Source organism: Mesoplodon bidens (assembly GCF_964165515.1).
Source record: "Mesoplodon bidens genome assembly, contig: HAP1_SCAFFOLD_126, whole genome shotgun sequence".
NCBI lineage: Eukaryota > Metazoa > Chordata > Mammalia > Artiodactyla > Ziphiidae > Mesoplodon > Mesoplodon bidens.
The window spans coordinates 655,706-681,455 of record NW_027671928.1 but is presented as its reverse complement, the minus strand read 5'-3'; the positions used below and the strand labels follow the sequence as shown (position 1 = coordinate 681,455).

Below are 25,750 nucleotides of genomic sequence, written 5' to 3'. Positions count from 1 at the left end.
GACACGGGTTCGTGCCCCGGTCCAGGAGGATCCCACATGCCGCGGAGCGGCTGGGCCCGTGAGCCACGGCCACTGAGCCTGCGCGTCCGGAGCCTGTGCTCCACAACGGGAGAGGCCACAACAGTGAGAGGCCCGCGTACCGCAAAAAAACAAACAAAAAAACCCCCCAAAAAAATATGCCACACACACATTCTACAGGTTTCTGCTGATACACGTTAGCAGGATATAGCATTTCTTTTGATGTATATGCTAACTCCTACCAGGGTGGACATTATACTTGCCTACTGGGGCCTGGTAGAATCTGACTGTAGTTATTAGGATGCAATAAGTGCTGATGTGGGTGGGTCTTGAGAAAAGTAGAAATTTCCTTGAAAACTAACCTATTTAGATGAGGTCTTTAGAGATATGTTAAGTAAGGGAAGGTTAGTTTCCTCAAATGGGGAGGAAGAAGGGTGGCTTCCTTTGTCAAGGAAACCACAGGAAGATTTGGGTTAAAAATTTTCATATTAATCTGAGTCTGCCTACCTGCACTTATCCTAAATACTCAATATATCCTTATCTTAATACCCAACTCTTCCTGATCAATGTCCTGATATTAATCTGTGAGGCTTAGCACAGATGTACGTTGAACTTGCATTTTAATTCTGCAACCCACACTTTTAGATTTGAAACTTGATCCTCAGCCATGTCTGCTGTGTGGCTCTAAGACATGAGAAAATTTTAAGGCCCTCAGTGTGGCTCTCTGTGCCTTCCCATGCCTCGATCTGAGAGCTTAAACACCTAACACCTTTTAACATTAAGTGTAAACATTTTCATTTTGTAAGCTCTCTGGTGCTATAAGAAGCAGCTAATGGTCCCCATGGTGCTTGTAGGTATTACTGCTGTAATAGACAAAATCCGCTGCCGCTTGAGATGTAAAAGTATTGTCTTCAACTGGCAATATGTTCAAAGCAAATATTGCTGGTAATTTATTTATTGCTTCCACTACTCGGAAGAAGCACTTGTCTTTGCATTGGCAATGGAGTCACTATTACATTCAAGCTCAAAACCTTATTCCAGAGCCCCATCTTGAGCATCTTTTTCCTGGGATTACTCATGCAGGACAGGAAATCTGCTTCAGGAAGTTTAGAAAGTAGATTTTAATAAAAGGAGCTTGTTTCAAAAGTTATAAAAGCTGGAGTCAAATGAAATAGGAAGGCAACCTAGAGTTTGGAAAGACTGAATCCCCTAAGCAGAACTGGAATGAATGTAGAGACTGCTAGTGGGTGCTGGGAACATGGAGGGAGAAGCCCTTGAGCAGGAATTGGACGCATGAGGGAGACGAAGCCTCAGTTGTATGTACAACTCAAAGAAAGAGGGCATTCTGGGTTCTCCCCTATCCCCTTCCTCCAAACTCTCACCAGTCCTTCCTTTACTCAAAATTAATTGGAAGCTAGTTGTCAGTGACTCCTGGGAAACCGAGTTTTCAGGAGTCAGTCCTCTAAAATAAAAATCAGAGCTGGAAAAAGAGAAATAGTCTTTAAAAATTATTCACACAAATATGCCATCCCTTTACAATAACTTCTCACATTCCAGTTCACTTGTTCAAATACCCCACCACTATGATAGTACTTTGACGCAAGTCTGTTTACTCCCTTGCTTTCTCCTGATACTGCCTTTGTATCTCCCCTTACTCTCTTACATTCCAATGTCCATTATCTACTAGTGTGTTTGTCCCTAGCCCTGTTCCAGTGTCTTTTAATTATGCTGGATCAACCCAAACCATTGCTTTCTCTTTTCTTGATCTCCAGCTTTCAAAGTCTTCCCAAGTAAAGTGTATAATAGTTTAGATTGTTTCCTTTATAAATTCATGATCACTAACCTAAAAGGTCCTTTAATATTGCCCTTTAATTCTGCTACATTAATCTGGACCCATCATTTCCCACTCTTTACACTTTGTTCTCTCTTTCTGCACTATTCTTTTTTTTTTTTAATCTTTATTGGAGTATAATTGCGTTACAATGTTGTGTTAGTTTCTGCTGTATAACAAAGTGATTCAGCTATTGCACTATTCTTAAATGGCATGTCCCCACCATTTGCTATAATATCAGGAGATAATCTCTTAATTCACAGAAAAGAAAAGAAAAAACATTAGAACTTTCCTGTTAATTAACATAATAGAGTTACTACATCTGCTGCCATCTTTATCTCCTTTGGTAATTTAACAGAACAGAAGCTCTATTCCTACTAAACCCAATTCCCTTACTCCTGATTTGGATTGCATCACCTTGCACTCTCTAAGGATCCTTATTTTGTTCAATACCTTCTCTAATCTGGATCTTTTCCACTATCTTTTTTAAACATTCTAAAATCTTCCAAATTGGGAAAAATAATAAAGAAGAGTAAAGCAAAAAAGAAAAGCAAAACCAAACTCACCTTTCTCCACCTGACTTCTGTTACTAATTACCACACTATCTCTTCTTCAAAGGCACAGTTTTTAAAATAATTCTTGAAAATGTTTTTCTATATCTTGGCAATTGTGAATAATGCTTCAATGAACATGAGAGTGCAATCTTTTTGAGATCCTGATTTCAGTTCTCTTATACATATATATATACAGACACACACACACATATATATACATATATATATACATATATCCATTCAGAAGTGGGATTGCTAAATCATATGATAGTTCTATTTTTAATTTTTCGAGAAGCCTCCATACCGTTTTCCATAGTGACTATATACCATTTTGTATTCCCACCAACAGTGTACAAGAGATCCAATTTCTCCATATTCTCCCCAGTACTTGTTACCTTTATATTTTTGAAACTAAGCATCCTAACAGGTGTGAGGTGATATCTCTTTGTGATTTTGATTTGCATTGCCCTGATGATTAGCGATGCTGAGTACCTTTTCATATACATTTTGGCCGTTCATATGTGTTCTTTGGAAAATGTATATTCAAGTTCTTTGCCCATTTCTTGATGGAGTTATTGGGTTTATTTGCTACTTAGTTGTGGGAATTCCTTATAAATTTTGGATATTTACCCCTTACCAGATATATGATTTGCAAATATTTTCTCCCATTCCATTGGTTACCTTTCCATTCTGTTGGTTGTTTCCTTTGCTGTGCAGGAGCTTTTTATTTTGATGTAGTTCTACTTGTCTATTTTTGCTTCTGTGGTCTGTGCTTTTGGTGTCATAGCCAATAAATCATTGCCAAGATCAGTGTCAAGAAGCTTTTCCCAAAATGTTCATCAACAGATGAATGGTTCAAAGCATGTAGTATATATTTACAATGGAATATTTTCAACTTTAAAAGAAGAAGGGGGTTCTACCATTGTGGCAACAGGGATGAACCTGGAGGACAATACGCTAAGTAAATAAGCCAGTCACAGAAGGACAAATACTGCATAATTCCATTTATATGAGGTATCTAAAATAATCAGACTCATGGAAGCAGAGAATAGAATGTTGGTTGCCAGGGGCTGGGGAAAGGGAGAAATGGGGAGCTGTTGTTCAACAGGTATGAATTTTCAGTTATACAAGATGAATAAATTTGAGAAATCTGCTGTACAAATAGTGTCTATAGTTAACAATAGTGTTAAGCACTTAAAATTAGTTAAGAGGGTCAATTTCATGTGAAGTGTTCTTACCACACACAGAAAAAATGGGACACAAGGAAGCTTTTGGAGGGGACAGATATGTCTATTACCTTGATTGTGTTAATTGTCTCATGGGTTTATGCATATGTCCAAACTCATCAAATAGTATACATTAAGCATGTGCCATTTTTTGTGCATCAGTTATACCTCCATAAAGCTGTTTAAAAATGTTTATCTATATTTGATATCTTCACTTTATGACTTCCTTCTCATGCTTCAACCCACTCCCAATAGAATCCATCTTTTATTACTCCAATAAAAAGGTACTTCATAAACTATTTCCAAATCCATGGATGCGATGTGAAAATTTTATCTCCTAGTTACTTGACCTGTAAGTAGGATTTGCTTCTGTCTTTGAGACTTGATTTTCCTTGACCCAAAAACTCCTCTGGTTTTCTTCTCATCTCTGCGGCAGTTCATTCTCTATCTTCTTTGCAGGTACGTATCCTTCTCCTCAGACATTAAATGTTGAAATTCTTCAAAATTCAGTTTTAGGCCATTATGTCCTCTCACTCTGGAACTCATAATATGATTTCACAGAAACACACAGCTTCAGTTACCAACTCCATCAAGTTTGGACATTTGTGTACCTGAGACCTCTAATCTGAATTCTGTAAATCCAGTTGCCTAATTAACATCTAAATCTGTTCATTTAAAATATACATAAAGCTAAATACTCATGGTCTCCCTAAACTGCTGAATCTCTCCTCCTTCATTTTCATTTGTCTTAGTGTGTAGTGACACCATTCACCCAGTTGTATAAACCAGGCACCTAACAATAATCTTTGAGTTCAACCTCTCGCATCAGCCACTATATCCTATCCATTATCAATCTTATCCATTTTACCTCCTAGATACTTCCTTAATCTATCTAATGTCCTCTATCTACTCATCGTTGTAAGTGGTAAATTAATGCATGAATATATATTTCCCTGATTGCTTTGCTTGGTACCTATAGTTTTTATGGCAGAAAAATTTATATTAAAAAAAATCCGGGGCTTCCCTGGTGGCGCAGTGGTTGAGAGTCCGCCTGCTGATGCGGGGGATACGGGTTCGTGCCCTAGTCTGGGAAGATCCCACATGCCGCGGAGCGGCTGGGCCCGTGAGCCATGGCCGCCGATCGTGCGCGTCCGGAGCCTGTGCTCCGCAATGGGAGAGGCCACAACAGTGAGAGGCCCGCATACCGCAAAAAAAAAAAAAAAAAAAAAAAAAAAAAAAAAAAATCCGTTCATCTTCCGTGTATCTTCCCTTCTGTTCCTCCATCCTTCTGTCCCCATTTCAAGCAAGTATACAGGACTCCCTAGAAACCTCTTCCTCAGGAAATATGCCATTTCTAAGCCTCAAGGTGTGAAGGAGGAGATTACAAGGCAGTTGGAGGATTAAAAGCCAGTGAGTACAACAAGCACTGCCTGACACTACCTTGTTACTGGATAGAGCCTTGGAGCTGCACCAACTCATTAGAGGGATGTAGTTGAGAGAGATATAGGGAAGGCATGTAATAGGCATGAGGTATCTATCTCATCAAATATTTCAGCATCCCAAACATTATAGAGGAGCATTTATAAATGGGACATAAAGGTACAGGTGTCCCGGTCTCAGAAGACCAGAAGGACCTCCACAACACTTTCATGTTACAGGGTTTTTATACCACTTTGGTTGTATAAGGTACCTCTAATAATGGCTGAGTCTAAATTCTCTACTTGCTCAGTTATTTAAAGAATTAAATTCATTTAAATCAAGTAAAGAAACAGTAGGTTTATAGCAGCTCATAACTGCTTACTTTTTTAAAAAAAATTTATTTATTTATTATTTTTGGCTCTGTGTTGGGTCTTCGTTGCTGCACGCGAGCTTTCTCTAGTTGCGGAGAGTGGGGGCTACTCTTTGTTGCAGTGTGTGGGCTTCTCATCACGGTGGCTTCTTGTTGCGGAGCATGGGCTCCAGGTGCACGGGCTTCAGTAGTTGTGGCGCATGGGTTCTAGAGCGCAGGCTCAATAGTTGTGGCACACGGACTCTAGAGCGCAGGCTCAGTAGTTGCAGCACATGGGCTTAGTTGCTCCGCGGCATGTGGGATCTTCGGGAACCAGGGCTGGAACCCGTGTCCCCTGCATTGGCAGGTGGATTCTTAACCACTGCGCCACCAGGGAAGCCCCTTAACTGCTTACTTTATGTAGAAAAGCTGTCACCAATATATGGCAAGAACTTTGCTTGTATAATTTACACTAACTGGTATAATACACCTTCTACAAGAAAACTGAACAAAAATGAACTAGGGAGCAAAACATTTTTATCCTTTGAGCCATTCTGTTTTTAAGGGTTCTTGTAAGCTCTGATGTTTTATCTCTGAGAGAAAGAAAAAAAATTTTTTTAATTGGAAATTTAGAGATTTTTTTTTAAAACTTAAAATGGAAGATCTTGGTAGTAATTGAGTGTATAGTATTGTGTCATATGTTTTATTATTCATTTTATAGAACTAATTGCCCATGTGTTCCTATAATAGGGGAGGAAAAAATAACGGTTTTAGTCCCAGTATAGATATTGCGTGATAAAAGGAGAATGATGACCATCTCCATTTCCAAAGGGAGAACAGGAATTCAAAACATGCTATGCCATAAATCGTTTAATTCAGCATTTTAAAATATTTTGAGCATTTTGAACTCAATGTTTTGTAACTTCTAAAAAAGTATAATGTATATACATAATTTCCACACATTTAAAATGACTTGTTAAATTGTTAAGACCTGACTTCTTTCTCAAAATTAAGGTATGCTAGTCGGACCTGAGAATAGCCTCCAGAGGGCGACCGCAAGTTTCATCCCTGCAAACAACTGCATCAAAATTTAACATTGCTTCCAACAAAAGCAAGGACTTTCTAAAGTTAAAATTTGAAAAGCCAGTGATAATAGTTAATCCTTGAAAAAATACCATGACCCAAAGTCTGAATAGCTCTGCAAATATTGGTTGTTTCAGAAGGAGACCACCTCTAATTTGATGGTTTAGTAGAGCAAGGGCCTTTGAATCTAGACAAATCTCACAAAGCTGCTAGATCAGCAAAACTTGTCGTCAGTTCACGCATGCTCTGATTTTCCTGCTCACTGAAGTCTACCTCTTCTAAGCACCTTGTATTAGCAGGGTTTGGCTCTTGCCTTTCCACAGACGTAAGGCCTTAAATTCAAGGGTCAGCTCTACAAATGGTTGATATATTACTTTGTAAATAGAGTTTCATCTATGGAATGGGATAAATATCTTCCTTATGTCTCATTGTTTTGTGAGTATTAAATTAGAGAAATATATGAAAACACTTGACACAATGACTGGTTGGTAAACTTACTTTCTGCCCATTTCTTTTGCCCTCCCTTTTTTTCTCCTTAAATTGAGAAAGATAGGATCTTATTATGTCATTCACTTCAATGTTTTAGTGCTATATCACTCTTCCATTACTTTTCCCCAAAGTATATTTTTTAAAATCTCACAGAAATAAAGTAGTGATTAAGTTTAAATAATTGATATTTCTCAATCCCTAGACAGAAGTATATCTAATAACAGTAGGTTTGTTAATCCTTGACTGATAATGACTAGAAAATAAAGAAGTATTTCTAATTGGGCAATCCATCCAATTGGCTCTCACCGTGTACCAATGGATTATTTTTTTTCTACTTATTTCATCTTTATTAAAGCTACAACACAGAGAACATTAGTTGAGTTTACTTTGTAACTGCCCTTTCTCATTATTCCTGACCTGTATCTAACTAGCAGACAGTTACTTTTGATTCTTCTGAGAAAGTTCCTAAAGCATTGCTTTTCTTTATAAAATAACCTTCCTGAAGGTAATGCTAATTTTAACTACTGATCAAGATGGCCTTAATGTGTCCCTCAGTTTGGCTAAACTTCAGACAGGATTTTTCTTTACCATAGGCCCCTAACCTCCCTTTTCTGAAAACATTTACTTTAAGAAGCTTGAAATTATAAATTCTTTCTCTGCCCCTTTGAGATGTAAATTTTCTCCTACTCACTTGATAATTTTCCAACCCAGAAATGTCTTTCTCAAGGACCTGGGAGTCAGCTCTTTGAAATATAACCTTCAAGAAAGGTATTGCCCCTAGTTCCCAGTCTCTGTGGGGAGTATAGGAGCCTAACTTTGATAAGAGCCAAAGCAAACAGAGATGGTCTAATTATATTGACCAACCTCTTCCCCAGCATCCTCTACTATTTTTCCTACAGCTCATCCTGGCATCTAAAAACTTCCATGCCTTTTGTTTCAGCAGAACGGAGTTCAGTGTCTCTCCCCTATTACAGAATCATCTTGAGTAAAGTACTCCTTGCCTGTTTAACCATCTGGTGCAATTTTTCTTTGACATCACTCCATCACATACTCCAAACTGCCTACCACTTTCAGATTAATCTTATAAAACTTTGTATATGTGCTGCTGAAGTGAGCACAATCTTTATAGAACTTTGAATCACTCCCTATTTCCTGTGGCACGAAGCCCACCATTCAAACTTCTCCACAGTCTTATACCTTCCAAACTCATTAGTGTTATCTTCCAATTCCTGAATTCTCTCCTCCAATAATATTAGTACATTTTCTTCCTAAACGTGGCTAACATTTCCCCATTTTGAGATTTCATGTGTCTTCTAATTTTTTTAATATTTGGAAATTTTATTATACTGTATTTGCCCATAACAAATAAAATAGAAATTGTTTCAAGTCTTTGCAAATAAATTTAATACAGGGTATTAAGAACACCAGTGATGAAACTTCTGAGAAGTAAAGAAGGGCCACCTAGATAATGGAGTGATTAGTAGGAATAGGAATTTACTTGTACCCCTATGCTGGAAAGGCAAAGTTAAGGAGAGGGTTGTAAAGGCGTCCAGGGCCAGGTTAAATGATCATCAATGTCAGACCATACCAGTTCTGTCTCATTGGAGTTGGAGCCGTGGAAGTTACACAGTTGCTGCTGGAGAATCTTCACAAAGTAGAAGAAGAAAGGGAGAAATCTCATAGCTTATCCCTAAACTTCCATATACCATCAGTTGCTTCTCTTTGGCTGCACCTGATCAGAAGTAAGCTGCCTGTATGAGTCTGCTATCATGTGATACAAAACAGATTCAGGAAGGAACAATGACTAAATTCAAGAAAAAGCAGTCCCAAACTAGTATTTTTGCTTGAATGTTATGCAACAGTCTGTTTTCTGTATTTTTTCTAACTTTATTGAGATGTAATTGACATATAGCATTGTGTAAGTTTAAGGTGTACAACCTGTTGGTATGTTACATGTTGTGAAATGATTACCACAGCGGAGCTAGTTAACACACCTCCGTTACCTCGCATAAATAGCATTTTTTTTGGTGAGAACATTTAAGATCTCTCTTAGCAACTTTCAAGTATATAATACAGTTCTGTTAACTGCAATCACCATGCTGTAGATTAGATTCCCAGAAATTCATGTGCTAACTGGATATTTTACCCTTTGGTCAACATCTCCCCATTTCCCCCAACCCCAACCCCTAGCAACAACCATTCTATTCTCTGTTTCTCTGGGTTTGGCTGTTTTAGAGTCTACAATTTAGTTACATCATACAGTATTTATTTTTCTCTCTCTGACTTATTTCACTCATCATAATGCCCCAAGGATCCATAAATGTTGTTGCAAGTGGCAGGATTTTCTTCTTTTTCATGGCTGAATAATATTCCATCTATGTACATACCACATCTTCTATATCCATTTATCCATGTATGGACACTTTGGTTGTTTCCATCTCTCGGCAATTGTGAATAATGCTGCAGTGAACGTGCGAGTGCAGATATCTCTTTGAAATAGTGATTTCATTTTCTTTGGATATATATATACCCAAAGCAGGATTGCTAATGTATGGTAGTTTTCTTTTTAATTTTTTGAGGAGACTCCATATTGTTTACCATAGCGGCTGTACCAATTTACATTCCCACCAACAGTGCACAAGGGTTTCCTTTTCTGCATCCTTGTCAACATTTGTTACCTCTTAGTCTCTTTGAGGTGATATCTCGTTGTAGTTTTGATTTGCATTTCCCTGGTGATTAGTGATGTAGAGCATCTTTTCATGAACCTGTTGGTGATGTGGATGTCTTCATTGGAAAATTTTTTATTCAGTTCTTCTGCCCAAGTTTTAATTGAATTGTTTGAAAATCTATATCTATCTATATCTATATATCTATATATAGATATAGATATAGCCATTGTATGAGTTCCTTATATATTTTGGATATTAACACCTTATCACGTACATGATTTGCAAATATTTTCTCCCATTCTGTAGCTTGCCCTTTCATTTTGTTGATTGTTTATTTTTCTGTGTAGAAGCTTTTTAGGTTGATGTTATATAACAAGTTGTATAACAAGTTGTATATAACAAGTTATATAACAAGTTGTATTTCTCTTGGTGATTTTAAGATTCCCTTGTTATCTTTAACGTTGACATTTTAATTTTAATATTTCTTGGTATGGATCTCTTTAGGTTGATCTGCTTTGGAGCTCTCTGGGCTTCCTGTATCTGGATGTCTGTTTCTTTCCCCAGGTTAGGAAAAGTTTTCAGATATTATTTCTACAAATGTTTTCTGCCCCCTTTTCTCTTCTCCTTCTGGAGTTTCCTATAAGGTGAATTTTATTCCATTTGATGTGCCATAAATCCCTTAAGCTATATTCATTATTTTCATTCTTTTTTCTTCCTTATTCTCTGATTGGATGAGTTCCTCTGACCTGTCTTTGAGTTCACCTATTCTTTCTTGTGCTTCATCTACTGTATTTCTAAGTTCAGTTATTGCATTCTCCAGTTCCGTGACTTCTACTTGGAACTTTCTTATATCTTCTGTTTCTTCGTTGAAGTTCTCACTGTTTTCATCCATTTTCCTTCTGAGTTCAGTGAGCATTTTTATGACCATAACTTTGAACTCTTTATCAAGTAAATTACTTATGTTCATTTCATTAAGATTTTTTTCCTGAGGTTTTATTTTGTTCTTTTTTTGGAGTATAGTCCTCCCTTTCTTCATTTTGCTTGACTCTCTGTGTTGGTTTCTATGCATTAAGTGAAATAGCCACATCTCCCAGTCTTGAAGAGCTGTGTGACAGATGAACCTTGTCATTTAACCCTGTCTACTCTTGGTTGCCTCTCAAACCTTTGTGATTGTCTAAGCAGTTTATTTTTAATAGACCTGGCACACCATCCCAGCGGTTGAGGGTGTGCCAAGACAAATGAGCAACCCAAAGTGGAGGATCTCAGGCAGCACCTAGATTCAGGTTGATAGGAAGCCAGAAAACTTGGTAACAGCTTTTAAAGAATGCAAATGTATTTAGTCTTGTGAGATTGCAAGTGGAAGCCCTGCTGTGCCCCAGAAGCAAGCAATCTGAAGGTGTTCCCTGGGGAGCAGTCACAAGAAAACAGTGCTTCAGATAAGTGTACAAGCTCCATTCTGGGAGATACCAGTGAACTGTAGTAAGGCAGAGTGAGGGTGGAGAGATGGCACCCCCAGCCTACCTTCCCCGAGAGCACATCCGTAGCCTCTAGATGTGTGCTGAACCTGAAGCCTGCTCTTAAGTCTTGTCCCTACTAGCAAATAGGCCTTTTTCATGTAAAGGCTGGGGCTGTGTCTCAGTCTGATGTGTAGTGGTACATCCTGGGGGTGGTATCCTGCCAAGAACTGTCTCTCCAATTGTTACAGTCCCATGGGACCCAGAAAAGAAATCCCTCCTGGCCTCCAGATCCAGGTGATCAAGGAGCATCCCCTGAGTGGAGGCCACAAAAATGGGATCTCCTGTCTTGGAGATTCTGGCTCTCTGGAGCACATCAGAAGGAAAGTGTGAAGATGATGCTTACTGGCTGAGTGAGGCGGTGGGAAGAGTGCAAAGATGACACCATTTGAATAAAGGGAAAGAGGGAAAAGAAAAAAAAGAAAAGAAGAAAAAATATATATATATAGCAAGACAGAGGAAGAGCAGGGAAGAAGGAGCCAGCTGGCTGGAGCACAAAGCTGTCACCTGCAGGAAAGGAAAAAGGGGAAAAAAATGGCACCTTTCAGTTTTATCAAGGCAAAGAGAGAGCAGGAAGATGGCACCCGCCAGCCTCTGTCCCTGGGGAGTATTCCAGCAGGCCCCTGTTCCTCAGATTAATGCTTTAAAATTGGGAAGTGAGTCTCTTTCACCAAAAGTCAGAGTGCTTTTCAAAGGGCTGCTTCTACACTTGGCCCTGGGACAGGTGAGTCTGTGCACAGGCCCTTTAAGAGCTGTTCCTCAGTTCACCACAGCCCTGTGGGTCTCATGGGATGTGCCTTGTTGGTCTTCAAAGTCAGATGTTTTGAGGGTCCATCTCTCAGGTGCCAGCCTTAAAATTTGGAGTGCCCAATGTGGGGTCCATACCCTTCACCTCTCAGGAAGAAGCTCCAGGTTTTGAGTTCCTTCCTAATTGTGTGTCTCCACACCAAGGATGGGGTTTATGGCAAAATTGTGTCTCAGCCTTTCCTACCTGTTTTGATGTGGTTTCCCTCTGGTTTTCCTGATGTGAAGGGGTTGCTCCACCATCTTTTAGTTTTCTTCAGAGGAAATTTTTCCATATGTAGCTGTAGCTTTGGTGTGTTTGTGGGAGGAGGTGGGTTCGGGATCTTCCTATGTTGCCATCTTGAACTGGAACCTATTTAATATGTTTTAAATTTTGGTTTTCAGTTGTTCAGTTTGTTACTAGTATATGGAAATATGATCAATGTTGTGTATTAATGTTTATGTATTGATTTTATATTCTGAGATCCTGCTAAAGCAAGCTATTATAATTTATTATGAGTCTACTTATACCTTCCTTGGAATTTTCTATGTAGACAGTTATGTCATCTGTAAAGAATGACAGTTATATTTCTTCTTTTCTAATATGTATGCCTCTTTTTTCCTTTTCTTGCTGTACTACACTAACTAGAATCTAAAGTACTAAGTTGAAAACTAAGATAAGAGTGGACCTTCTAACCTTGTTTTGAACTCAGGGAAAAGCATTCATTCTTTCACCATTTCATGTGATGTTAGAAGTAGGTTTTCTGTAGAGGCTCTTTATTCGGTTGCGGTAGTGCCCTTCTATTCCTAGTTTCCTGAGCACTTTTAATATGAAGGGGCGTTGAATCTCGTTCAGTGCCTGTTCTGTGTTAACTGGTGTAACAGTACGTGTTTCCTCTTTAGACTCAATCTGGTAGATTACACTGGTGAGTGTTTACCATTGAACAAGGCTTGCATCCCTGGAATAAACGCCACTTGGTCATAGTCTGTTATTCATGTGGATGCTGATGGTAGGTATTCTTGTGGATTCCTTCTAGTAGGGTAAATTCGGGTTCCCCCAACACGTCCGTGTTTAACCCCTCCTATGACAATATGTGCACGTTACCTTGTATGGAAAAATGGACTTTGCAGCTGTGACTAAGTAAAAAATCTTGAGATGAAGAGATTATCCTAAATTTTCTGGGTGGGCTATATATAAACACAAAGAGCTGTGTAGGAGGGACACAGGAAGAGTCAGAGTTGGAGAGACCATGTGATGAGGGAAGCAGAGATTAAAGTGATGCACTTTGAAGATGGAAGAAGGGACTAATTCCAAGGAATGCAGGCAGCCTCTAGAAGACAGAAAGGGAGAGGAAACAGATTCTCCTGTAGGGCTTCAAAAGGAACAAGCCCTGAGACACCTTGCCTAATATCAGACTACTAAGCTGCAAAAACTTTCTTTCACAAAGGGTCAAGGAGGGCTGGGAGCACATATGTGCTGCCCACCTGGACAGAGGGGGACCTGTGAGGCTGACCTACAGATTCTGTGGAGGTGGAGAGACATGAGCCCCTTTCTTCTCCAAGCTCTTTGCAGGGTCCAGCAGAGAGTCATGCCACCTGTGGAAGCCTGCGGCCCCAGTTTTGCATGCTGGTGGTGTAGGGGTCATGTTCAGGGAATCTCTGTTGTCCTAACACCTGCCTGGGTCCTGGGGAAGGAATCAGAAGTCAGAAGCAGGAGAAGAGCCTTTGGCCAGCAGGGAAGGGGGGGTGAGGCCCAGGGCAGGTCCATAAAAGATCAGAGCATCTCAGTGCTTTAGGAGGAAGGGGCTTCAGAGGTGGGCCAGCACAGGCTGTGACAGAGGCTAAGCGGACTGGGAGGGGAGGCACTTCTGGGAGACAGCGGGGGTCTACTCCCTGCCCCTCATTGTTTGCTCGTCTCACTCTAATGAGGGGGTCATTTCCCCTGCTCTGATGATTCGAAGCCTCTGCCGACACCCACAGGACGGTGACTGAGGCCTCCACACTCCTCAGCATGGATCCCAGCTCCCACTCAGATCTGGGGCCACAGACACCTCTCCCACCCCCTGCCGCCCCTGTGAGCAAGCTGTTCTTGTGAAACGTGGTCATAGTTTGTTAGGAGGACCTGTTTCCTATGGGGATACAAACCAGTGTTGATACCAGTACACACACACGTCCAGCCATGGGTGCAAAGGGAAGGGACAGTAGCTCTGGGGTGTCTCTGCAGACCCGGAGGCCCCGGACGCCAGTCCCCACGGCCACAGCCACATGGGTCCTCCTCCCTCAGTTGAACGAGATGCTGCTGCACAGACATCCCACAAGTTCCACAAAGGGGCCCGACTGTCCTTTCCCTTATACACACCTTTAACGGGTGCCCCATGAATCTCCCCACACCCATTCCCCTTGTTGCCTCCTCATTGGGATGAAGAGGTAGCTGCCTCCACCACTCTCCACATTGCAATAATCCCAGTGGAACTAGAGGATGCTCCCGCTACGATGAGGCAGACAGTCCCGTCCCCATGGCCAAGACTTTTCGTCTCTGGTCAGGCCACCCACACAGGAAACCCTGGATGAGCGGAGGGTCATCCCAGCGCCGTCGTCTGGCCACATGAGGAAAGCAGAGAGAAGCTCCATAATGACAAGGGCTGTCTCCAGGCTCCATCCTAGAAACTGGTGAGTGTCCAGAGGGCTGAAAGGCACAAGAGCAGCTCTGCCTCCCCAGAAGGTTCAGGGATGCAGAAGACGGTACAGATGCCCCAGAAGGGTCCTAGCCTAGCAGGCGTTAGAGAAGGGGCTGATGAGGTGGTCCCTGGGGAAAGTGAGAGCTGTGCGTTCCCAGGGGCAGCCTGAGGAGTCCTTGTCTATGTGGAGGAAAGGTGTGGCCACCTGTAGACCCAGAGCTCCTGTGACCTCCCTCATCCTTCCTTCCTCTCAGGCTCGCTCTCTGTGGAGCAGCTCAACACCAACAAGATGACAGTGGCCTGAGAGCATTTCCCACGAAAACGATCTTTGTTCACAATTTACATACATCACTCCAAAGGTCCTGCTCCCCCCCACACCTGGCCACACCCACCTCCCCCACCTCCCTAACCCCCCACAATCCCGCTCCCCCTCCCCACCCTGGTGGTCCTGCCCCGCTCCCTTCCCCCCACATCATCCAGGATCAGCACTGGGAGGAGGAGGAGGAGCCCCTAGGCTCCCCAGGGGGCTGCCCTGGGGCCTCGCCCTGGAGGGCCGGCCCAGCTGTTCCCTACTGGCTGCAGTGCTTCTTCCTCCTCTTCCCACGCTTCTTTGTGTCAAACGGGTCACGCTTTCTCTTTCTCAGCTGTGAGGGGCGAGCCAGCCCCAGAGCCAAGGCTGGCCTCCCAGAGACGCCGAGGCCAGCCCCGGGGATGGGCAGCTTCTCAGCAGCGGCTGGGTGTCCACACAGAGCCCGCTTCCTCGACTTGGGAGCGGCTGGTGGAGCTGGGCTGAGGCCTCTTCTCTGAGAGGAGGGGGACTGGGGAACACTCTGGGCCCCCCAACCTCCAGAGGAAGCCAGGGCTGAGACATGCGCAGGACTGAGGGACATCCCGAAAGGCACCAGTATATGCTGAGAGTCTATGATGAAGACGCTTTGGAGCACCTCCTCGTTCTCACTGGACCCTTCCCTGGGCACTCGGGCCTCCCGAAGAGGAGAGGCCTTTCTGAGAACAGACGCATCCCTGGATCTCAGTAGAGGGCCGGTGCGCCTTTGAGCCTGGGGAGGGGAGAGCCGTACGGGCCGGAATATAGAGAACTCCTGACGTCCTCCAGAGGGAACAAAGACTTTGGGCCTGCACAGGGCAGTGTCTGTTTGCATGAGCCTATGAAGAGCCTGAGAATCAATCTCTGGTGGGCAGGCTTCATCACTGACCCCTAGATGGGGGTCTTGGTCGTGCCTCTGGGCACCTTGGCCGGCGTCGGACTCAGAAGGACTTGAGGCCATTCCGGGTGCACTGTGACTCAGGGCTGCCCGCACACCGTCGTCCTCTTTCAAGGCCAGGAGTCGTTTCTGCACCAGCTGGTAGGAGGGAGGAGGACAGTGACGGCTCCACACACACGTGTGAGAGGAGGAGCACTGGGCAGTGGGACAATGGCCCTGGTGGGGAGGAGGGGACGGACGACCCCAGGACTCGAATCCAAATACAGACACTGTGGCAGTCCGGCCATTCTCCTGCAACTGATTCCCAGCTTTGTGACCTTCCCTCCCCTCCCGGCTCCCTATCCTCTCCTTCCTTTCACCCTGCACTGCACCCACCCCAGAACGGGCCCTTCCCCATGCCAGGTGTCCCAGGCAGGGGAGGGATGGACAGCGCTATGTGGCCCTCCTGTTCTGGGGCCCTACCTCTCCCCTGTTCACTGGGGTCCCTCTGTGCCCTGGTCTTTCTGAATGTCCCTTGTGTCCCCTGTTCTACCGGGGATCCCTCCCTCCTCTGGCTCCCCTGGGTCATCTGGGTTCCCCTGTCCCCTGGATCACCTGGGGTCCCCCTCCCGTGGGGTCCCCTGGCTCCCTGAGTGTCCCTCTCCCTCCCCTGTCTCACTTCTTCGGGGGTGAGCCCTTCCTCCTGCTCCAGCTCCTTCTCTAGGGCCAAGAGATCCAGCTGTGGGTCTGGGGAAAGCAAATCTGCCAGGAATCCAGGGTGAATGACTGCCTCCACCTAGAACAGAAAGAAGAGGCTGTGAGCATCCTCGGCCAGGAGTGGCCTGTGAGACAAGAAGGCCAGGAGGGAAAGTGAAAAGCAGAGACCCACCCCACTCCACAAGGCGGGGATGGTCAGCGCGCACACGCACACACACACACACACGCAAACATGCACATACACAGTCACACACAAAAGAGCACATATACAGAGGCACAAACACAGACACAAAGGCATACACACAGATAGACACAAACATATACACACAAACATCTGCGTAAACCTCCCCTAACACCAGGCTCAGGAACAAGGAGCTGAGCTTAAGTCCCAACGGCCTGAGCAGAACCCAGATCTTGGGTGCTGAGAGTTCCATGCCCTGGCATCTTGCAGACCCCAGTCTCCAGGCCTAGCCTACTTTGGTGACAAAGTCCTCCTGGGAACACAGCTTGTCGATATAGCTTAAGAGATCGGGGTCCGAGTAGGTGCCGTCCTCTTCCTGCTGCAGCTCATTTCCGTCCTCTCCCCATTCTGCATCTGAGTCGCCTGTGGCTGAGTGGACGGGCCCCACCAGCGCCTCCATGATGTCCATATACTCCCTCACAGCCTCAGGTGGAATGTCCTCGGGTGCCTTGGGCTCCGGGGGTCGCTGGGACCCGTGTGGCTTCGGGCGGGAGGGCTGGGCCCTGGGGCCGGACATCCTGGGAGCACAGGCTGCGGCAGAGCAGGAGGAAGGGAAGGAAGGTGAGGGGCTCCCGGTCTACCTCCTGACCACCGAGCGCACGCTGGTGAGGGCACTGTTGGGGGACATTGATGTGGGTGTGGGGGGGTCAGGACCACCTGAAGCTTCATGCACAGTTGGAGGGGGGAGGTAAGGGGGCATCTAAGAGAGTCACATATAAGGAAGTGGGGAACCTCCAATTTTCTAGGGGTGTCCCCATCAAGCCCACTTCTTAGGCAGACTTTGTGTGCAGTCCTTTGACAGGGAGGCGTGAGAGAAGTTACAAGATTGACCAAGTCAATACCCCGTAGTAACAAAGGGCATCTGAGACCCCACCCCCCACCCCCCGCCTCGGTGGCTGTTTTGCTTGAAAGACCAATGCCCCTGTCTTGAAGGAAAATGATCCACATGGGAAGAGTGGCCAACCCTGGGCCCCTGTTACCTGTGCGTTCAACTCCAGTGGGAACCTGGGTGGCCGGCTGAAGGCCCACTTTCGGGGCTGGGGGCCCCCGAGGAGGCAGGCCCTGCGCGCACTGCATCCACCGCAACTGCTGGATCTGCATCTCTTCCTCTGCCTCAAATTGCATGAACCTGGGGTGTGACGGAGGCACAGGCCATCCTGAGAAAATGGCCTGGGTTCTGGAGCCCAACAAAGGCAGCCAAGAATGAGGGATTGGGAGAGGATGTGCCTTGGGGCTGTCAAGGCCCTGTGAGGTGCTGTCCACAGCAGAGAGCTGCTCCTGGAACTGATACAAGATCTGGGACCCTTCCTGCCTCACCAGCACTGGAGAGCATTCAACAGCATAGAGCCAGGTCGCTGCATTGAACCAGGTCAACGGGACACGTGGCTGACCCAGGGGGCACCCTCCCCATGCCCCCCATCCAGAGCCACATGAAGGGCTGACAGCCAGAGGCTGGAACAGGCATGTGTTCCCCACAGGGGTCCTTGCCCAAATCCAGGACCCTGGGTTGGGACTGAGAGTTCTGGAACGTAGACCTGGAGACAGGGCTCAGGAGAGGCTGGACGATGTGGATGCTGAGCTTAGAGGACAGGCCTTCCTTTCCTCTGAGAGGTGCTTGTTTGTTTGGTTTTGTTTCTTAAACCGAGGGGATTACCGTGGAGCAAACACTGGAAGGGCCAGAGACCCTTGGGCTGATGACAGCTGGCTTCCCCAGCCTCATGAGGGATGCCAGGGTACCCACTCAGGCCACTTTTCGTGAGGAGAGGGGGTCCCAAATCTATGTCAGTGGCCGCCAGCCAGCCACCACTAAGGAAGCAGCAGGCTGGCGGGTGGAGCTCTTTCCCCAGCCCAGCCCATATGGCCGGAGTTGGACCCCTACTGGACTCACAGCTTCACCCTGCCCCGTCCTGAGACCTTCATGTGAGGGCAAGGGTAGGTCAAACTCAGGGGAGGGCAGAGCTCGTGGTGGAGGAAGGACAGAAGACCCAAACTCTCAAGGTGAGGGAGGGGTTTCTGGAGGACTGTAGGGCCTCTGGGCTGCGGGCCCCCCGTTCCGAGCGACAGCCCTTCTCCTTTGTCCTCTCTGATGAGCCCTGCCACGGCCAGACCCTGCCCTCACCCACTCGCCTCACCCTCCACGCAGCCCCTGGGCCCAGGACGCTGACTCACTTTTGCGCCATCTCGTAGTAGATCATCCGGTCAGAGTTGCTAATGTGCTGCCATTCCTGCACGGCCCTGCACAGTCCCTCCTCCAGTGTCATGGTGGGCTTCAGGCGGGCCAGGGATCGAAGCGCTGGGCTGTAAGCACTCGGGGTCAGTCTCTGTGCCCAGCCCAGCCCCCACCTGCCTGACCCCACCCACCAGTGTGGACCACACATCACTCAACACAGCATGACTGAGCAACAGGAGAGTGAGAGGCAGGTGTCTGGGAGAGCAGAGACAAGGCTTCCCGGCTACGGCTGTCACCGCCTCACACTCACTCGAGGATGACCATCCACTCCCAGGCTAGAGCTGGGACACTGTGCCTTGGGGAGCTCTTTTCCTCTTCAAGGCTGCCTTTTCATAATAAAAATCACCATCATCAGTGAGGCGTGGCATGTGCCAGGCAATCTGCTCACACTTCATAGATTAGCCCAAGGAGTCTTCTGCACGGTCCTCTGAAGGTGAAGTGTGATTGTCCCCTTTTTACGAGGGACCGCAGGTTTAGGATGGAAATGCCTGCCAGGCTCACAACTCTAGTGGGAGAGAGCCCATGCCCTTAGGAGAGCTCTACCATCACCCTGTTCCTAGTGGAATTCTCCACATCAACAAAGTCGAGGCGTGCATGAAGCGCTCTCCTGGGCCCCGCGCTCCTCCCCCTTCTCCGAAGTGACCTCCCCCGGCCACGTACACTCAAGTGCTGTATGAAAGGAGACGTCAGCACAGGAGAGTGTGGCATCCACTCCTTGGCTCCTCAACTTACACCACGACCCTCTCTGACTGCAAGTCTTCAGGCCATATTACCAAGAGAATCATGGAAGAGCAAGCTGGCTAGACTCACAGTGGGGTGGGGTCAGTTGAGATAAGGCACATTTCAGTCATGATGTCATGGACTAGCAGGCTCGCCCGTATGACTGACAGTGTGCCTTTTCGTGGCGTGGACATCGCCTTCACACCTTGCTTCCAGTATCCCTAGAAACCTAACCTGCGAGTCCATCCCCAGTTCCTCTTTATCTAAGAGCTCCGATAAGCTCATGACCCCCTGAGCGTTCACTCACATGAGAAAGCAGGAAAGAGCTTCTGCATCAGGACTCTGGGGAAGGTGTCTCCGGGCCAGTGGCTTGAGGCGCTGCCACCGTCGGAAGTTACTGTACACACTCTGGTGGTTAGAGCAGTCCTCCTGCGAGGCATAGGGCTGGTTGGTGTCCAGGCTGCCCTCCCTGGAAGTGCCACGTGGCCATGGCCCAGAGTTCACTGGGCGAATGTTAGGGGCCATCTGGGCAGCTGGTGGTGGAGCTTGAGGAGGAAAGCCTGGGGTCCAGCCTCCCTTGCCAGCCTGAGTAACTCCAACAGCTGGAGCAGTCACAATGGTCTCCATCGCAGGGGTTGCTAAGAATATGGGTGCAGGACATGCAGCACTCCCGCTGAGGGCCCCTGGAGCGCTCCAGTTGAGGGGGCCCTGAGGAACGATAAAGGTCTGAGCCGGGGGGGCCTGCACTGGCCTCCCTTGTGACCTGACTTGTACAGTGAAGTTGCAAGCCCCAGGGGCACTGGGGCCACAGCCACCATTAGCCACCAAAGGCATCCTGGGGAAAGCTGGCAGCCACAGGCTGCTGCCAGGAGGGAATGCGGGGGTGATGAGAGGTGGCAGGTGCTGCTCCCAGGGTGGCCAGTGCTGGGCGCCAGGAATGGGTGGAGGAAAGGACACTGCCATGAAAGTAGACAAGGAGGCACCGGGGTTCATGGTGACATCCGTTCCCAGCACTGCAGATGCTGTTGAGGCAAAGGAAAGGAGTGAATGGAGGAGGAGAATGGGCAAGTGGGACTGAGGCTTTCTGCGGCATCAGAGTGTAAATCTCCACAGATGAGAGACTCTTGGACAAGGGAAACTGCAGCGTGCAAATGTCTTCAAGTGATTTTCATGCCCTGACCTCCAGTTGAGAATTATTCCACTGGTGACCCCACGCCCATCCACCAAGCTCCCTGACCCCTGCCTGCCGAGAAGAAATTGCCTCAGCAAGCACTCACTTGGAGAGCCTCCCTAAGGCACACCCTGGCACCTAAGCCTCACAGGCTGTCTCCCAAGACCTGGAGCTGTGTGGACATCTGCTCTGTGAGAAATGCCCCTCAGCCGGCGTACTAGCAGGTGGGGCCTTCTGCAAGGTAAGTTCTAGGCCCCCAAAGGCCCTTTGTGGACAGGCACTGTGTAAAATATTAGGGCCCCACCTCCTCCTCAGTCCTCCTTTTCCTGATGCTCAGTATAAATCCCCTCTTTCTTTCCTAGCCTCACAAAACAAAACAAAATGCTGGAAAATATCTCTAATGGAATCCTGATACAAACCCATGACACTGGCCCAGAAAGCACCTGCATCTCCGAACAACCCACAGCAGATACGTAACATGGGCCAGGTCCTGCCACCCCTTCCCCAGTGCCCAGAGTCACTGTCATCAGTCAGGAGTTCTGTTCCTAGGGGCTTGGGGTGGTCTGAGAAGTAGGCGCGTGTCCCTTAGATTCTGTCATTTCACAGCCAGTGATGGCTGCAGAGGATTAAACAAGGGCCAGGGAATTGTCATGTTACATTGGTCGTGGGAGTATAGACTGCCTGTGGTCCTTCCCCTTCCAGCTCCCAATAACGGAGAGACAATCTGAGATGCAGGCATAAGCCAGATGCCATGGCGATCAAGTTGTCTGAAACACATCCCTGTTCAGGAGAACAAGGTACACACCACGGTGCACCTAACTCACCAGAACAGATGTCATAGGACGTTTAATAGTAACACAGAAGATCATCTTCCTGATCCTGGGCTACACTCCTTCCCCCTTTAAAAGAGGAAGCAGGCTTCATAGACATTCCACCCGAACCAACCCCACTCCACATCTGTTCCCTGTCCATGAAGGAGTGACCTGAAATAGGAACAAACTCTTCCTCTCAAGGCAGCCTGAGGGTCCACCATGAGATACTGGACAAGATGAAGTAGGTCTGAAGTACTGCCATTCCACAAAAGGAAGAACAATTCAGAGCAACTCAGGAACCTGAGCCCTCTCTTGGCTGAAGTTACTCGTAATGGTTGCCCATCCCCTGTTGAATCCAAGGCAACAGTTACCTGAACTGACAAGTGAGCTCTGGGCTGGGAGGAGTGGACGAGGTGTGGGCTGCGGCAGTTAGAGTAACCCCCTGCCTAGCTCTCGGAGAGGACACTTCACTGCAGGTGTGGCCACACACAGCCCCATTGAATAGTTTTCTCACCAAGACCATCTCTCCCCACGGCCCCCTGAGATACAGTATGCTCCTGTTCAAACCCCTTTGAAAGATATGGTGAGGCAAGCTTCAGGTGCCTGAGGAACACAATACAGCTCTAGGCTTTCCTCATGACCCTCCCTGTGTCACCACCAGGATATCACACACATCCTTACACACACGTTTCAAAGTGGCTTGTCTCCCTTCTAGAAAGAATCAGACTGTCTGCTGCCATCCTTTCTCCATAGCCAGGGCAATTCCTCTGGATCCACCTCCAACGACCCCTCCTCCCCAGGGCAGTCTCAGGTTTCTTCAGGCTCCCCAGTCTCCCCAGGTGAAATGTCCTTGTGCGTCCAGTGCTCTCTTCTCCCTCTACTTCAGTCCAACTAGGTGCCCACAGTTAAGTGTAACATGTGAACCTGAAGGATGTGAGGATGGCAGGGTCTCTGAGAACACACCCCCAGCCTATAGGCTTACCTCCTATTGAAGCCATCCTGCAGGCTTGGGCACGGACTACTGCTGCCTGGTAGCCTCAATGAGAAAAGTCAAGACCAGGAGCCAGAGAGCGACCTGCTTCAGCAAACGCTCGGGATCCAAGTCAACGAGGGACACGTTTGAAAGTAAACCGGAAAATGCGGGCTGAACCGTTCTGCGGTGGGGGAGGGGCAGAGGGCACGTGGGTCGGGGTGGGGTGGCGTGCGCTGGGGGGACATTCCACGAGGGCTCTGGCAGGTAGGCAAGAACCGGAAGTTCCTTCCACCTCCCACAGTGGCAACACAATTGGCGTGTGCCTCTTTAGGCAGTTTATAAACTGTTGTTTTGATTCACGGCACCGAGGTTGAGCATGACAGTCCCTTCCTTTCACGTCTTTATCCATCAACCTAGGTTTTTTTTTTTTTTTTTTGCGGTACGTGGGCCTCTCACTGTTGGGGCCTCTCCCGTTGCGGAGCACAGGCTCCGGGCGCGCAGGCTCAGCGGCCATGGCTCACGGTCCCAGCTGCTCCGCGGCATGGGGGATCTTCCCAGACCGGGGCACGAACCCGTGTCCCCTGCATCGGCAGGCGGACTCTCAACCACTGCGCCACCAGGGAAGCCCTGGAGCTTTTATAATGAAGGAAAACTTGTATGATTTGCAACCAATAACTTCATACTAGAGGAATGGTGAGGCAAAATATTGTACCCAGGCACTCGAGAAAGGCAGGCTTCCTTGTTGCTTCCTCCCTTTGTTCAGTCATTCAACCAATTATTTACAAGATTCTCACTCATAATTCTGATACAGTATTTGAAGGACTCTTCTCAAGGCCACTGATACAAAAATTGCACTGTGCAAAAATTAGCCAGTCCCAATACTGCAATCACTTTTGTAATACTTCAAAATCCTACACCCCACAGACAGAGATAATCAAATTAGCCCAAATGTAACTTGGGAAGACCAGTCACAGAAGGGAGTATCTAAAAGTCCTTTGGATCATGATCTCTGACTATTCCTGCACAGAAGGTGGGGGCGGGCATTGACTACTGAGAAAAAACATCTCTGGACATGGATCACAAGCCTCAGAAGACAGTTCATCTTCCACTCAATCACGAAACATTAAAGAAACGAAGAGATACCATGTTTGTGTCTTGTGGAGTTTTCAAGTCTGCACTTGGAGGCGCTTAGTGCTGTTACATGTGAGGGGTCTTCAGAGGCATCCTGTTGAGTGAGAAATGCTCTAATCTTGCATTTGACCAGAAAGCGGATCTGATGATTGAAGTTTCTTTGGGAAGTATTACAAAGTCAGGTCAGTAAGTTGATCCCGCTACTATTTTTGTTGTTGTTGTTTTATTGTCAACTGAAATTCTGCAAGATATTATAAAAAAGGAGGGAGGGAAAATAAAATTGTTCCCATACTACCTGTTGAAATTGGCCCAGATTGTCAACTCTTTCTCAAAATTATTTTTTAAAAAACCCCAAAACCGTACAAAGGAAACACCTGTGAACACGGAGAAAAAATATTCTAGTAGAGTAAATGCGTTGGAAAAACTCTAGGAACGGAGTCAGGAGACAGTATCTTAAGAGTGTTTCCCAGGTCTGAAATTCTTTGCTAGCATTGTTCTTTAACGGAAACTTCAGGTGTGCTAGGAAAAAGGACCTACTGTTTTTTGAAAGGCATTAACAAGAACCAAGGAACGGCAGTCCAAAGGGCATGAAAGTACTTGCCCCAATTTGAGGCTACTGTGCTTACAGCGGAGCTCTCCAGAACTCTTTGTAGCTAAGTGCATGGGTTTCACGAGTGCAATATAAAACTCACGAGTGCACATTTCACAAGAGCTGGTTTTAAGAAGAGACCGTCACGAAGGTTCCCAGCGAGGAGCGTCGCCAGAGAAGTTCCGCAGCTTGCCCGACCCTCCATTTCTGTCCTCTCCTGCAGAGACCTCCTAGGCCCGCGCACCCCGCGCCTGCACGCCCGCGCACGCCTGTGCACGCCCACTGGGGCGGGTCTCTCGGGCACGGCGGACCGCCGTCCTCCAACAGCTCCCGGCGTCTGCTGGGGCAGTTTGCTCCGGAAGACAGGAGCGCATGCGGGAGCGCGGAGGGTGGGGCCCCAATGGCTGTCCGGCGGGGGAGGGGCCTGTCATGGCGGCCTGTAGAGTCAATTCTAGGAATCCTGAGGTAAGGGGTACGGGGACTTTTCACCCCTCAGGTGTCACCGCTCTGCACTGTTGTTCACCCTGTGGGTTATTTGTGCCCTTGTCCATGTAAGGAGACTCCCCACAATGTGGATTCACGCCCCCATAGAGCTCGATTCCCTTGAGATGTTTACCCCAGGATTATCGGCACCACTGGGGAGCCGGCTGCATGAAGGGTTCAGTGATTGCGGGGCCTACAGTGGGGGCTAAATAGTGTGTGCGAGCTATTAAACAGGTGCCGTTCTAGTCTGCGCGTTGTGAAGAGTACAAAAGCTAGAGGGAAGTTCTTGCGAGTTGAAAACCCTCATCTGGTTCCGAAGGTGTAGCTCAGGTGATTGGAAAATGAGTGAAAATGGAAGGAACACACTCATCGTTTCACTAGTGTCTTCCTTCTTATCATAAAAACATCAGTCAACACTTAGGTTCAAACTGCATTCTTTTGTCAGTGATGCGAGCAACTTTGCTGAATGTGGTAATAAACATGTATTTGTAGTCTGGTGTCAAATCATGATTGATTTGCAAGCATAGATGGGGTCTGTACATACTTAATTGGTTGGTGGGAATCTGATAGGTAGTCAAATGTGTGGGTTGGTTTTGTCCGTGGATATTTGTGTTTGAAGGGAGGTCATGCCTGTGTTTTTGTGAGAGTGTGTAAGAGTGAGCGTTGTATTTGGAGGGTGTTGAGATGTGACGCAGGCATACTCAAGGAGTTGGTGGTTAGGTGTTTGTAATTTGGTGTTTGGGGAAAATGTTTACATGTGTTTTTTTCACCCCTGAATTTGGGGATTTGTGTGTGTGTAATGGTGGATTTGGAAGGATTATCTGCATATGCGTAAGGGCCATGTCAGGAAAAGTAGTGGTGTATATTA

At 46.7% G+C, this 25,750-nt stretch overlaps 1 protein-coding gene and 1 pseudogene across 2 annotated transcripts in view; one reads left to right on the top strand and one right to left on the bottom strand.

The window, feature by feature from the left end:
• Window positions 1-25,750, top strand: part of LOC308610804 (centrosomal protein of 78 kDa-like) — a 573,086-nt pseudogene that overhangs the window by 106,312 nt on the left and 441,024 nt on the right. The gene's annotated exons all lie outside the window — the stretch shown is intronic.
• LOC308610799 (NUT family member 2G-like) lies at window positions 15,115-24,773 on the bottom strand (the record flags this gene model as incomplete). The annotated part of the gene is made up of 6 exons (XM_081259807.1): window positions 15,115-15,974; window positions 16,495-16,605; window positions 17,869-17,902; window positions 18,943-19,071; window positions 20,031-20,192; window positions 24,667-24,773. 6 exons carry the CDS (start codon window positions 24,771-24,773, stop codon window positions 15,183-15,185), a joined length of 1,335 nt encoding a protein of 444 aa, XP_081115933.1. The 3' UTR covers window positions 15,115-15,182.